At 41.9% G+C, this 13919-nt stretch overlaps 2 protein-coding genes across 7 annotated transcripts in view; one reads left to right on the top strand and one right to left on the bottom strand.

The window, feature by feature from the left end:
• The window catches only part of LOC145407440 (uncharacterized), a 296453-nt gene that overhangs the window by 216288 nt on the left and 66246 nt on the right, over positions 1-13919 (top strand). For all 5 annotated transcript variants that reach the window (XM_080278367.1, XM_080278371.1, XM_080278369.1 and 2 more), the window contains one exon: positions 2172-2370. In XM_080278367.1, coding sequence (XP_080134493.1) covers positions 2172-2370 — 199 coding nt within the window. The remainder of the gene's footprint in view (positions 1-2171; positions 2371-13919) is intronic.
• On the bottom strand, positions 5847-9145 carry LOC145407442 (uncharacterized). Of its 2 annotated transcripts, none has more exons than XM_080278372.1 (2): positions 9085-9145; positions 5847-7914 (listed from the first exon to the last, which is right to left on the bottom strand). In XM_080278372.1, the coding sequence occupies exon 2, from the start codon at positions 7883-7885 to the stop codon at positions 7079-7081; it is 807 nt and encodes a 268-aa protein (XP_080134498.1). In that variant the 5' UTR covers positions 7886-7914; positions 9085-9145; the 3' UTR covers positions 5847-7078. The 2 variants fall into 2 exon arrangements, with proteins under 2 accessions (XP_080134498.1, XP_080134499.1); XM_080278373.1 differs by having other exon boundaries at positions 9110-9140.

A 13919-nucleotide genomic window follows, 5' to 3' on the forward strand; every position in this document is an offset into this window, starting at 1 on the left:
AACTAGAACTGAAATTTAGCCAAAGTGCGGTAAAATGTACTGTACTTGGAAAGCTACTTGTAGTCATTTTTAATTCTATGAAGTACAAGCATACAAAAATGTGGAATGTGAAAGAAGCCTCAAGAGGAGAGCTACCAATAAAAAAGAGCAGTGGTTCTCAACCCCTAACTGCCGGGTATTGTTCAGAACTGTCAAAAAATCGGTAACGCAGCAGCACAGGATGTCAGTAGGAACCACACTTATTTTCTTGGCACAGTTTGAAGTGGCCGTCACTTTATCTCGTCATCAAAAGCTCGGGGGAGATCCCACCAGCCTGCCCAACCATTATAACCTTCTTCAGTCTTCTCTGTGACTGCCAGGTGTAGGACCTTTTCTTAACCTTTCTCATTCAATTTCATTCCCACCTCACGTGGACTCCTGCCTCGTCCACCCCTGCCAAGCCTCTTTCCATGGGCACTTGAAAGGAAGTGATAGTGCCATAGGGCGTGCCTTGGGCACCACTGTGTCTAGTTCATCTAGTAATGGAGTAGTTATCACGTTGACAGCAAAGCCATAGTCGGGGCTGTGGGCAGACTCACAAACGCATCCTGTTTTTGCGGCAAAATTTAGTCCACTTCGTCTTGTCATTACTCATCAGTGCAATGACCTACAGGCATGGGAATACTTTCATTTGCAAGAAGAAGAGTTGGAAGGTAATATGGTCTTTAATTCATTTCCCTAACTGCTATAGTTTCTGAGATATTAAGGTTAGAAATAAAGTTTTTTTTTTTTTTTCATGCTACGGTGAGGCGTGAGCAGATTGTAGCCCGGCGTCCGTGGGTTAATAGTGTAATCCATACCAGCTTTACAACAAACACATCCTCTGGTATACAAGAAAGCCTGAAAATCTATTTTATGCTTTCCATCTATTTCTGAATCTTACCCACTGCATAACATAGTGGGAAGTAGAGTTAGGATGATGATGATGGTACCTGTAGTTAAATTTTGTAGTGGGGTGAAGGTAGTTCTGATCAGTAATACATTTAAAACTGATTCAAAAATAATTAGATGAAATTTCATCTCATTTCATAATATCACAGGTTAGTTCACACAGATCTCTCTAGGTTGCTGTGTAGTTTTGATATAGCATAAAGGAATTGTAGTATTGACCCTGATGATACATTTGATACTATATTTTGTCCTTTGAAACCGGCTCTAATTAAAACTGTATGATTGGTTACTGGTTCTAAGGGAATAGTGTTTACAGATGTACTGTAATACAAGAACATCTTAGATTGTGCATGTTACGTCTGCATGTTGTTACTTAATTGATTCCATTTTAAAGCCTTTAATTGCAAGTAATCATTTCACGACATGAGAAATCATGAATTTTTTATTTTTCTAATGCATGGTGATTATATTGTAATAGTGGTTCTTCCATCCTCTGAGGGTTAAAAAGTTCCAGTAACTATTTCAAGATGTGAGAAACCTTACCTGTTGTATTCTTGCACCTGCCAGATGTTTGTAGTCAATTTAGCCCCTCCACAGCAGTGATGCCCTTCTTTATTCAGTTCTTGTCACCAATGATTTATTCAGTTAGGAGAGGCATTTTATAGTGCGGGGGTTAAAGAAAGCTATTATATACGGTAACCCCTCCAGCCTAAAATGCCTCTCCAGTTCTGAATAAGATAATATGGAGATGGCAAGAATTAAAGTAAGAAAATACATGATTGAACTGAAGGAGTTTGAAGTGGTTTTCTATCTGCTAAGGGTGAACTGCATACACCAAGCACTGGACACTGGATAGAGGTACCAAGATCTGGGGTTGGGATTACCAAAATTAAGTTGTCCACACATACATCTTAGTTGCCTGTGGGGCTGAAATTGTGTATAAAATTATGTAAGCAGTACTGTGTTTTATGAACCCATGTTGTAGTTTGGCCACATTCATTGTATCAATTCAAATGACACTTCATGTTAATGGTGCATGCGTATTGATTGTGTGTCATGAATTTACTAGCATGCAGCTGAATGCCTTAAAATGTTAGCTACCTCCCCCTGAAATTGTGATAAATAAATCAGATCTGCTGATCTGAACTTTGGATCAGCATCACTAAATTGCACGGTACTGGAGTGTACTTGTGGCTGTTGAGCTGTACACATTAACAAGAGGTTTTATTTCATCCCCACAGGTACACTGGACACTGAATGACTGTCCCATCACGGGTCAGGAGTACCTACGTGGTCACATGCAGTATGTGTTGGGTGGGAGTGGGAACAAGCATACGTTGGAGCTACCTGCGACCTCCATGATGCAGGCGGGTAGGGTGGCCATCGTAGCAGAGAATCCAGTGGGGAAGGCGGTGTCAGCTGCAGCCCTCAACATTATTGGTAAGTACACGTGGTTAAAATGCCCCAATTGGAATAACATTCCTACCAGCATTTGTTGGTTCAGTCTGTACGAAGTGATTTTGATCATGTAATGCCATGAAGGGAAGTGGCATGGTTGTCTACCTATAACCCCTCCAAATACATTGATGAAGGCACCCCAGTGATAGTTCTGCATGTGTGTTCAGCTAGTCCTGTTATGTGTTTGGGGTTCTTTACTTGCCCCATTTATGCTAGTGAGAATAGGAAGATGGTCGAGGAAGTCTTTTCCTATCGATATATTTTAGGCTGTAGGGCAAAATATCTGTGATGATGATGCGGAGGCTAAGCATTAATCAGAGTTGGTTTCTCTCAGTGGATGGCTTTCAAAATATTAAGGTTTTCTCATTGCTTAGTCCCAGTTTCATCATGCCATGGCTTGTCCTGTAGTACTGTATTTCAAAAAGTTAAATTCTCTCTCTCTCTCTCTCTCTCTTTTATTAGGAATCATGTGATAGGAAGCATTAGGAGGAATACACTGAGGTGGTTTGGCCATGTGGAGAGGATTGAGGGTGAAAGACTGACGAAGAGAGTGTATGTGAGTGAGGTGGAGGGGGGGGAGAGGCAGGGGGAGGCCGAGGATGAGATGGAGGGATGGGGTGGAGAGGTATATGAGAGAGGGGGGTGTGAGTTGGGAGCAGGGCAGTGAAATAGCGAGGGACAGGGCGACGTGGAGGCGATTTGTTTGTGGCCACCCAGAATGGGATTGAGGCGTCTGGCAATAGATAGACAGATAGATAAATTGGTGATTTTCATTGATTAATCATTGTTTAATCTCTTTACCGACTGGAGTATTTTCAACTGAAGAAAGTTCTTTGATATTAGCCTGAACAAAGCATGTAAATGGGTTCACAGTATAGAGAAGGATAAATTGTGTATTGATGGAGTGGTGCAGTGTTAAATGGCAGTTTGATCATTCACTTCGTAATCTTAGGGTCAAGACACCACAAGATGATGGATTATGTCTTGATTCCCTTGCCTATCATCTCCTTTCTTTTAATATCTTCAGTTCGAGATGTCCTCTCAAGCTGAATATAATGATCTCATGGTATCGAGATTGAAATAAATGCAGCCATCATCATAGGTAATGGATTATTGGAGGTAGAGTAGTTTCTGATAATTGATTTCAAGTTTTTCCTAACCTAAATTTAGTGGTCTGCTGGGTGCAAAAGTGAATTAAAGAGAAAACAACACTTTAGTGAAGGGGGTTAAACAAAATATCTTCAGGCATCTCAAAATTAATGGAACATGATTATGGCCTTGATGTTAATTGCAGGAGCAGCCGAAGAAACAGTCGACTTTGCTTGTGGCACTTAGAAAGGAAATTGGTCTTTTGCCAAACCATTCTGACAAATTATTTTTAAGTAGAGTGTGATCTGGTTCTTTGTGAGACCTAATCCTCATGGTGACAGGAGGCTTTAACAACTCTTACTTAGTGGTTTATCTTGCATTTTACATGGAAATGTTTTCGGATATGTGGAGGAGCATGTGGAGTTATGTGGAGAGAGAGAGAGAGAGAGAGAGAGAGAGAGAGAGAGAGAGAGAGAGAGGAGGAATTTCAGAAGCATTGTTGTTTTGATGTGGATGAGCTGTAAAGTGTTAAGAGAAACACCTTGAGATGACTTGGTTGTTTGGAGAGACTGGAGAAAGAGAGATTGACTAGGAGAGAGCATTTTAGTGAGGAGCAAAGGGAGAGGGGGAGGGGGAGACCAAAGATGAGATGGCGGGATGGAGTGGAGATGTATATTAATGATAGGGTTGTGGCTTGGAGGGAGTATAGCATGATTGCAGAGGACAAAGTGAAGGAAGGTAATTTGTGGTCACATCCTGCAGGATGAAGGTGTCTGGCACTAGATAAAGAGATGGATAGATGGATGGACAGATTGATAGATAGATAGATAGGTAGATAGATATGTAAATGGATGGATGGATTGATAAATGGATGGATGGATAAATAGATAAATAGATAGATAGGTGGTACTAATGTCTTATTGTAGGTAGCATTAGTAATACTCAAAGGAATGTTGGTGTCATATGTGGAAATAGACTGGCACAGTAGAGGTGGCATGGAGCCTTTTAAATAAATAAGAGTATGAGCCTGAAAATAGACAAGGATGAGCGAGTTAATGGGTCTTAATAGTGTTATGGGAAGGGTTTAACTTTGATGGGAAGCAGAGAGAGAGAGAGAGAGAGAGAGAGAGAGAGAGAGAGAGAGAGAGAGAGAGAGAGAGAGTGGCTAATTAGGGCGAGCGGAAATTAGGCAAGTGACAGCACATATACTTAAGAGCAAAGTGGTTAGAATAAATAATGTAAGAGCATGTTGGAGGAGCAGGTTGATGATTGGAAGGAGATATAGACCAAGAACATGTTGGAGGAGCAGGTTGATGATTGGAAGGAGATATAGACCAAGAACAAGTTGAAGGAACAAGATGGAGGGTTAAATGAGTGTGGGGTGGTTGTGAGGGGAGGTAGACTGAGATAAAGTTGGAGGAACAAGATAGGAGAGTACAAGAGAGTGGGATGGTTGGACGAAAAGGAGAGCTAGAGCAGGATAAAAGTAGGAGAAGGAGATGAGAATGAGGTTGTTAGATGAAGGAGTAGACAGAGAGTAAGATGGAAGGATAAACTGTGGGAGAACACCAGTGGGATGGTTGGGAGAAAGAGAGCTTCAGAGAAAGGTGGAGGGGCGAGGTGAGAGGGAGTATGAGAGTGGAGTGGTTGGGAGAAGAAGAAGAACAAGAACAAAGTGTGGTTAGAAAAGGGTAGACTAAGAAGGTGAAGGAACAGGGTGTGAGTGAATGGTAGGTGGAGGTAAATGGAAGAAGAGGCTAGAGTATGAAGAAGGAGGAGGAAGAAGGCGGGAAAATAAATGATATTGGGGTGTTTGGAAGGAGAAGAGCGAGAGCAAGAAAGTTGAGGGAACAGGGTAGGAGAAGACACGCAGGGGTCGTTACTGAGTAGGGATGGAAATGCATGGAGGTCTTTCATATCAAGGACCACTTCTCCCAGAATTCGGCATTGGACAATATTTAGATTGGATATTTCCTATCATTTGGGTTTTTGATGATAGGAATATTTCAAACTTTTTTTTTTAAATCTGAATCGGTGTATATAAGAAAGTGGTTTTTAACTTAATAAAAAATTCTGTCATAAGTAATTTTCAGTGGTAGTATTTTGCATACTATTTCAGTATATATGCGGTATCTGTGTCAAGAGATCAGGAGAAGATATGAGTATAGTAGTGGTATTAGAAGACATTTCATGTATAGATACGCACGCTTTCTTAATCAGCCTAAATGTCCGGTATATATCTTTAGTGAAGTACATGTAGCTGGAAATGGTATCACAGAATATAATACTCATATCAAGGTCGGACTGAAATGCCATGAAGTTAAATATTTTATTATGTATAATGCCAGCATGGGAGCATTAGTCCCAGGTTAATGCCTACACAAGCTCATCTGACTGATGGAATGGCTGGACATGCCTGCTGTTTGTTATGAGTATGCAGTTATTTATGAACTATGATATGTTTGTATTATTAAAACGGGAATAACAAGCTTAAATACACAGTATACACAATATAGCATTTCATGTTTTATCACACTGTAATAAAGTAGGGTGCTGTACATAATAGAATAATGATAATATATTTATATATACATATGAACATTTTAAGTACAGTAATTACAATACTCTGTTCACATTAACTTGGCCTAAAATTACCATCTCTCCATCTTGAATGTTGAGCCATAATAAGAATACTGTGCTAGTCACGAAGGAGTTGTATGGGATGGATGTAGAGCCGTAGTCACTGAGCTTCGGGAAATGGGCATCAGAAGAGCGAAAATCTGGGCCAAGTTAAAGTGAATGAACTATACAGGTAAATGAGGATACAGTTAAGTGGATGCAGTTCTGTAGTTACTGTCATAGGCTACTCGTATACTAAAGACAATATTACTGATGCTGTCTTTAAGAGAGCACTTGCTACGCACACACGATCCCAAGAGATTTGTTTGATCATATTTACAAATACGTTCAAAGCATCACAGTTTGTGTTATATATGCATTTTAGGTACACATAATAATGAATCTAATTATAGAAAAAGAGTAATAACATGCCACCCATTGCATATATATAGCATTCCTAGTTATCACTACGCATCACACCAAACTTTATATTCACAAAAGAACTCGTGGCCTAAGGCACAATTCAGTCGTGAGGCGTTTCATTTCATTACTAGCTAGTCGTTTTAGGCCTAATGTTAATTTTGATAAATTATTAACCAGGTCAAACCCTACAACCCTAAAATACCGGTACACATGGAAAAATCATCCCATGTATTTACTTTCCCGGTTAGTGAAGTAACACTAAGGTAATATTTAATATTTAGGATTCTGAATTTGGAATGTATAGTAATTGGTCAAATTGTTTTCTTTTATAAAGAATGAATTATTTATAAAAAATGCGAATTTTATTGTGGTACGCATCGAATTTTGCCGTTCGTTTTTGGAGAGCAGTTGTATTTTATATCTTACGATTGTTAGCTGTTACCATTATTAAAAGAAAAAAAAAAACTTTGCCATAACTCATCACTCACTTTAATATTTACTATATGTTGTGGTATTCAACAGTATTACTCTTGGCAGAAATAAGCTCACCTACTTTCCTTCAGTGCCTCATGGTCGATATCAGAAACATGGCGCCTAGACAGCCAAAGCTCATCCACGCATCCCTGAACACCTGAGTGTAGGAGCTTTGCCAGGCGGTACGTCCAAGGTGGGCGAGGTTGTGACGGAAGTAGAGGGTGAAGGTTAGCACTTGCCCTGTCTGGACCATCCCTAGGCGCGTGATGTCGAAAACGCCTTGGTCCAGGAGTTCGTTTAGGGCCAGCAGTGCACCATGGACCATGAAGTCATTTATGAACGATTCTGAAGGCTTGTCTTTCCTGTTGAAGAGTTGGTGTTCCTTCCTGAGCACCGCCACGGCATGTTTGTTCAATAATTCCACTATGTTCTTCTTGATCTGTTCCTTGTCACCCTTCAGGAGGTTATTCATGCCCTTCACGAAAACCACAAACACGGAATCACCCTCAGGTCCTTTGGCATCCCCACCTCGAGTACTCTTCCTAGGGCGAGTGTGTGGCGAGAAGGGTGATTGTTGAAACGATCGATGCTCTTGATTGTTGCTGGGGGAGAAAGGGGATTGTTGAAACTGATTTTGATTCCTCTTGTGATGGAGACGAACCAGAGGGAGGTCGTGAAGTAAGTGGTCAAAACTCAACAGTTGGTGCTTCTTTACTACGAGCTGTTGTTGATTCTTTCTCGATTCTCCGTTCTCCCTCTCGAACTGTGGTATGGGAGGGGTCAGGCTCTCCCCTCGCTCGTTCAGGTGTAAGTCTATGATCTTCAGGCGGATTTGAGGCACCGTAAAGTCATTTCTGGGGATCTCCTCTATTTGGCTGACACTTGAGGCCATGGTGGAGTATATTTAGGGTCTGTTAGGTCCTGTGGGTAATAAACAACTGAGATGTTTGCTTAGGTGAGGTTGGGTAAGTTGGGTTTGTCTTGGTGAGGTTAGGTAAGTTGGGTTTGACTTGGTGTAGTTTGGTTGGTTGGGCTTGACTTGGTGTGCTTTGGTTCTGTTTGATTTGTTTGGGTCAGATTGGGCTTGGTTGGGCTGGGTTGATTTAGGTGTGATATGGTTAAGTTTCCTTTGGTTTGGTTAGGTATTGTTAGACACTGAGAAAAAGTAAACAGCCTTTTTATTGGATTAGTTTGGCATTGTTGCGCCGATTTATTTTTTGGGTATTTTCTGTGGGATATAAGCGACCTTTCTGGTTAAATAGATTAAGTTTAGTTTGATTTTATTTGGTTTGACGAAGTTTGGTTTGCTTAATTTAGGGTAGGTTAGGTTCCGACTGTGATAATGGATGATAATGGAGGATGGGGTACTGAGAATTTTGAAGATAATCACAGTCTGAAATCCTAATCTGAAGACCTCTTCTGTATTTTGCGTTCACTGGGATTCTGAAAGTCGTGAAAATAAGCAGTCTTTAGTCCTAGTACGATGGCGGTTTTGATTAACCTTGCCGTCACCTTACGATTCTATTCAACTTCTATTCACCACCAGTTTCTTCCCTACGTAGATGTGTTTTTCATTTTTTCCCTCCTTTCATTTTTCTTTTTTCCTGTTTTTTTTTTTTCGTTTTGGCACCACTAAATTACTTTATTTACGCTTTTTAGGTGAGGAAGTAAAGCAGTCACTCTCAGCACCGTTTGATTGTTGACGTCTATTCTTGTTTTGTTTCTGCCTGCCAACAGACGATTTAAATTCAACTTTGAGGCGGTTTCTTGTAGTGAAGGTGTGAGGTCCAGTCGTCCCCGAGTCTTTTACTACGATTAGTTTATTTGATTCTTGTCACAGCCAGACGATTTTATTCTGCTCTTGTAGTGAAAATGTCAGGAATAATCGTTCTAGTTTCTCTCGAACGTTGGTATCCTTTTTATTTTTGCCATCAAGAGACGATATTACTCAGATCTTGGAGTGATTAAGCGTCTTTCTGCCTTCATGCTGTCACCAGACGATTATACACAGCGTCGTAGTGAAGGGGTAGGGTTTCTTTGGGGGCTAGATCACCAGGTAGACAGCACACCTTGTCCTTGTACCCCCCTCACCTGTTCACTGAGAGATTGCGTTCACCTGAGCGTCCCATTTATGTGTTATCTCTTCGCGGACGTGTTCCTGACTAAGTCCCCCACGTGACCGCCTCTCCCAGATCATTAGGTGGAGGGGAGGGAGGAGGGGAGAGAGAGGTGGGGAGAGGGAGAGGGAAGGGTGAGAGTTGGAAGCAGGCAAGGAGACGATAGGGTGATGGTAGGGATGGGCAGGGAGGAAGGGGGGAAGCTTGGGAGAGAGAGGAGGCACTGAGATGGAAGGAGAGGGTACAAAAGAGGTTGGGGGTGGTGTGGGAAAGGCAGAAGAGGGTAGGGAAGGGCAGAAAGATGGTGGAGAGAGAGAGAGAGAGAGAGAGAGAGAGAGACACACACAGGTAAGGAGAAGCTACGGATGAGAGAGGAATGGAAGGAGGCAGGGAGAGAGTATGGGGTAGGAAGTGACAGGGAGAAGAGAGAGAAAGTAGAGGAAGTGGGAAGAGGTGTGGACGAAGTTAGATTAGGCAGGGGGGTAGAGAAGAAGCAGGAAGAGATAGGAGGAGGTAGGGAAGAGGAGGGAGACATGGAGGAGGTGGGGAAGAGGTATAAGGATAGCGAAGGAGATGGGAAGAAAACAGGGAGACATGGGAAAGATAGAGGAAGGTGGGGAAAGGCAGGAAGGCAAGGGAAGGCTGGAGGAAGGATGGGAGAGGCGGGCAGGGGTGGGGAAGAAGCACAGGGAGGTATGAAGAGGTGGTTAGGAGGTGGGGAAGAGGTAGTGGGGAAGAGGATGAGTGCCAAAACGAGGTAGCCGTCTCCTGAAGCTGCCAACATCACGCCAACATCATGTGTGTGCTTGACGTGCCCATCGCCATCTTGTGTGTACCTCTCATCCGCGTCAGACAGTATGAAGTCACGGTTATAACAGTGTGATTGGCTCAAGTACGCATGATTTTCACTCATGTTTAAACAGGAGAGGGATTTATAAACAAGCTTACATCCCTTCCATAACGATAAGTTGCTTTTACACGGAAGATCAGAAAAAGAAAGTCCTGATTCTTCCCACGTGTCTTGTTCCCTCCACAGAAATAAATCTTGGTTTAAAATAGGAAAGACATCATGAACTATTTTTTTTTGTAGGTGAAGCGAGGACTAGAACACAAAAACTTCCCATAAACACCATTTTGTCCATCCTGCAAATTAATGTCTGAGTTACCAGAGGAAACTGATCTTTATTATGTTTGTCTCATTCCGGGATTGAACGTGTCCTAGTCGAGTACGTTTTCTGTATTTCATTGTTTAACGTCAGACTATTTTATTTTAGGAGAGACGTCTTGTAGTTTAAAGGGTTACGAATCTTTCCCACTAACAAAGTCAACCATAGAATGTCTTTTGGGAGATTTTTTTTTTTTTTTTTTTTCATGGGGGAGACGTTCTCAGGTTGAAGAGGGGAGGATAAGGAATTCAATAGTGTGTGTGTGTGTGTGTGTGTGTGTGTGTGTGTGTGTGTGTGTTCATCGTCTGGCGGGAAATTCAATGGTAAATTATTTCAGTCCAGTTCATTGGGCAGCCTGTTGATAGATATGATTTCTGTCTACCCCATATGTGATGATGATGGTGATGATGATGATGATAGTGATGATGGTGATGGAAGTGGTGATGATGATGGTGATGGAAATGGTGATGATGGTGGTGATGATGATAGTGATGATGGTGATGGAAATGGTGATGATGGTGGTGATGATAATGATGATGGTGATGATGATGATGATGATGATATACATGGATGACAACGGTAACCCTAACGTGGTCCAAGTTAGCATCGTGTTGGTGTAATAAATGGTGCTGGTGACAGATGTTCGCCCCCCCCCCTCCTCCTTCCTTCTCTCTCTCTCTCTGTGACATCTCCCTTCCCCCCCCCTCTAAGACCTCTGTAGGGGAGTTGAAGGTCATGGATGGTTCTCTCTCTCTCTCTCTCTCTCTCTCTCTCTCTTAGGGTTTCATTGTTTTATTTCCATATTGTTCAAGAATGAGAAAATGATGAATATATTAAATGTGTGTGTGTGTGTGTGTGTGTGTGTGTGTGTGTGTGTGTGTGTGTGTGTGTGTGTGTGTGTGTGATGGCTACCACGTTCTCTGTACATCGATATTAAGCGTGTGTGTGTGTGTGTGTGTGTGTGTGTGTGTGTGTGTGTGTGTGTGTTTGATACCTTGCACGCCTAACATGTTTTTCGTTCATGTCTCTGCATTCCCTCTCTTCTAACATTCTAACCAAGAGGAAGAACAGAGTCATGGTGAAACTAAGCACACGACACTCTCATACATGATCTGGATGATGGGGAACAGTGGTTGAAGGTGCGCGTGTGGGACTGGGTGAACGTGATGCCCAACACATCCTCCCTACATGTGTTCTAGCTTTCAGTGTGATATTACGTACCTGTAGCAGTAGTAGTAGTAGTAGTAGAGGTAGTGGTGGTGGTGGTGGTGGTATTGGTGGTGGTAGTAGTAGTAGTAGTAATAGTAGTAGTAGTAGTAATAGTAGTGGTAGTAGTGGTGGTGGTGGTGGCAGTCGTGGTAGTAGTAGTAGAGGTAGTAATAGTAGCAGTAGCAGTAGTAGGAAGAGGAGGAGAACTAAGCACGCGACACTCTCATAGCCTGTTTTTCTGGCAGGTAAAAAAAGATATTAATAAAACTAGTTAGGGTGATCTATAACAGCAGCGGAAAATGGTCTTGTGACAGATGTGAACGTGATCCCCGCCTCGCCATACATACATTACATACATACGTACATACATACATACGTGTGTTTTGGCATTCCCTCACGTACCCTCACACACACGAGTTAGTATGGGTTAGGTAAAGGAGAGTTTGTTTGAAAGATAACATGTGGACTTATTTTGACATCATCATCTTCTTCTTTCCTCCTTCTCCTCCTCCTCCTCCTCCTTTTTCTTCTTCTTCTTCTGCCATTTGCCAGGGGTCGGCCATTCTTATGTGTCCTCTCAAATAGCCTCTATTCATTGCATTTTTTTTTTCTCAGTCCATATCATTCTCCACTCCATCTCTCCACCCAAAATACTGTCTTCGTCTCCTCCATGTATAACAGATTCCGTTTTAGTTCTCTCTGTGCCGCGTATCATTAGAAGCAGAAGGATTAGAAGTGAAGGTTTTTGGACTCAGGGTAGACTTTGAGTGATCTAGTTCTTGAAGTCGTTTTAGTAACCTCGTGTGGGTGGGTGTTAATGTTGGCAGCTTAAGGAAAAGATTGTTGCTGAAATAGAGTTGTCATTCATCATTAATTACCTCTCATTCATTATTATTGGTAGCCTCAGCGTATAGAATTAGATATTATAGTTGCAGTCCTCTCCATAACAAACAGCCCCGAAAGGTCCATTAGGTCTGTTGCCGTTTGCTTTCCTTCGTACTCCTCTGTTGATGCAGAGATTGTGTATATGTATGTATGTAATAAAACTCCAAACCCCGACAAGTTTTAAGCGAAACTTTTGCACACGAAATCATTGGGGTTACAGTAGCTGACAGTCCGAGTTTGGTTCAAGTTGATGTCCTCTGAGAAGGTGTATTTCTGTCCCTTCAGTTGAACCATGATGAGGTGTATTTCCCTCCCTTCAATTGAACCACGAGAAGGTGTATTTCTCTCCCTTCAGTTGAACCACGAGAAAGTGTATTTCCTTCCCTCCGGTTGAACCACGAGAAGGTGTATTTCTCCCTCCCTTCAGTTGAATCATCAAGACTTTGAAAATGAAATCTGGCAGGTTGCGAGCGTCGAGTTTTATGTGTCACACCTCCAGTATAAATGTTCCCCAAGGCTGGATTCGAAACGTGACTCGAAGCAGTGCAGATGGCCAGATGAACGTAATACCACTGAGTCACAATACTGATGTGTTGAATTTCTTCCCTAGTGGTCAAGTGGGTTTAGGCGCTGCAGCTAAATTTGTCCATATAGGTTTACATCAGAGGGGAAGATTGGATTGATTGCTTACATAATACCACTCAGGGTAAAGTGAATGGTCACGTTCTTCTTAAATGACAAGACTAAGTACCCTTGTTGCGAGCCACTACGTTTCTATGAGAGACGTATAGTGAATTTTTTCCCCGTCTCTTCCTTCGTACAGTAAATAATATGCTTTCTAGTGCACCTGCTGCTTGCCAAAATTGGTGCATTTTTTCAGCCATATAAAGACTTGACAATAATAAACCATGTTGTAAAGATACCACAAACTAAGGACGGTTGCCAAAACTGTTACGTCGGCAGAAAAATAATTGTTTTCTTACAGAGAATGAAAGGCCGGAGAGATAGAAAGTTAACGGAATATTACCTACATCACTGCGAGTGCTCTCCCCCAAGCTAAATACAGTGGTTTCGTAATAGCAAGAATAAAAACAGAATCTCGTTGAAACTCGGAAAATGCATGTTTGGGGTAAATTTCTTTTTAGTGAAATGGTCAGTAGTTACTAGAGTACAGAAAATGAGGTTTGAGGTTGAAGGCTTTTAGATCTCAAACAAACAGACAGACACATGCAGACAGACACTAACAAAAACATTATCTATACGTTATCTATTCATTATCTGCTCGTAACGTGGGCTTTAAAAACATCATCATAAATAGGGAAGCATGGGCGAGGAGTGTTTTGTATTAAATAGAATAAAGGAGTGGAGTAAAGATTTTTGTGAAACACAGAACAATAGCACAGCGTTCTGCTTGAAGAAATAAAAAGAATTCAAGAGCCAGGGAGATGGACAGTAACGAGAGAGAGAGAGAGAGAGAGAGAGAGAGAGAGAGAGAGAGAGAGAGAGAGAGAGAGAGAGAGAGAGAGAGTGGCTAGAGTTAAGCTCACGA

Source organism: Coenobita brevimanus, chromosome 73 (genome assembly GCF_032717465.1).
Source record: "Coenobita brevimanus isolate Jiangsu-jjx chromosome 73, ASM3271746v2, whole genome shotgun sequence".
In the NCBI taxonomy this organism is placed as follows: Eukaryota; Metazoa; Arthropoda; class Malacostraca; order Decapoda; family Coenobitidae; genus Coenobita; species Coenobita brevimanus.

Excerpts from the sequence above, each read along its gene's own strand:
- LOC145407442 (XM_080278372.1), bottom strand. The coding sequence starts at position 7,885 with ATGGCCTCAAGTGTCAGCCAAATAGAGGAGATCCCCAGAAATGACTTT.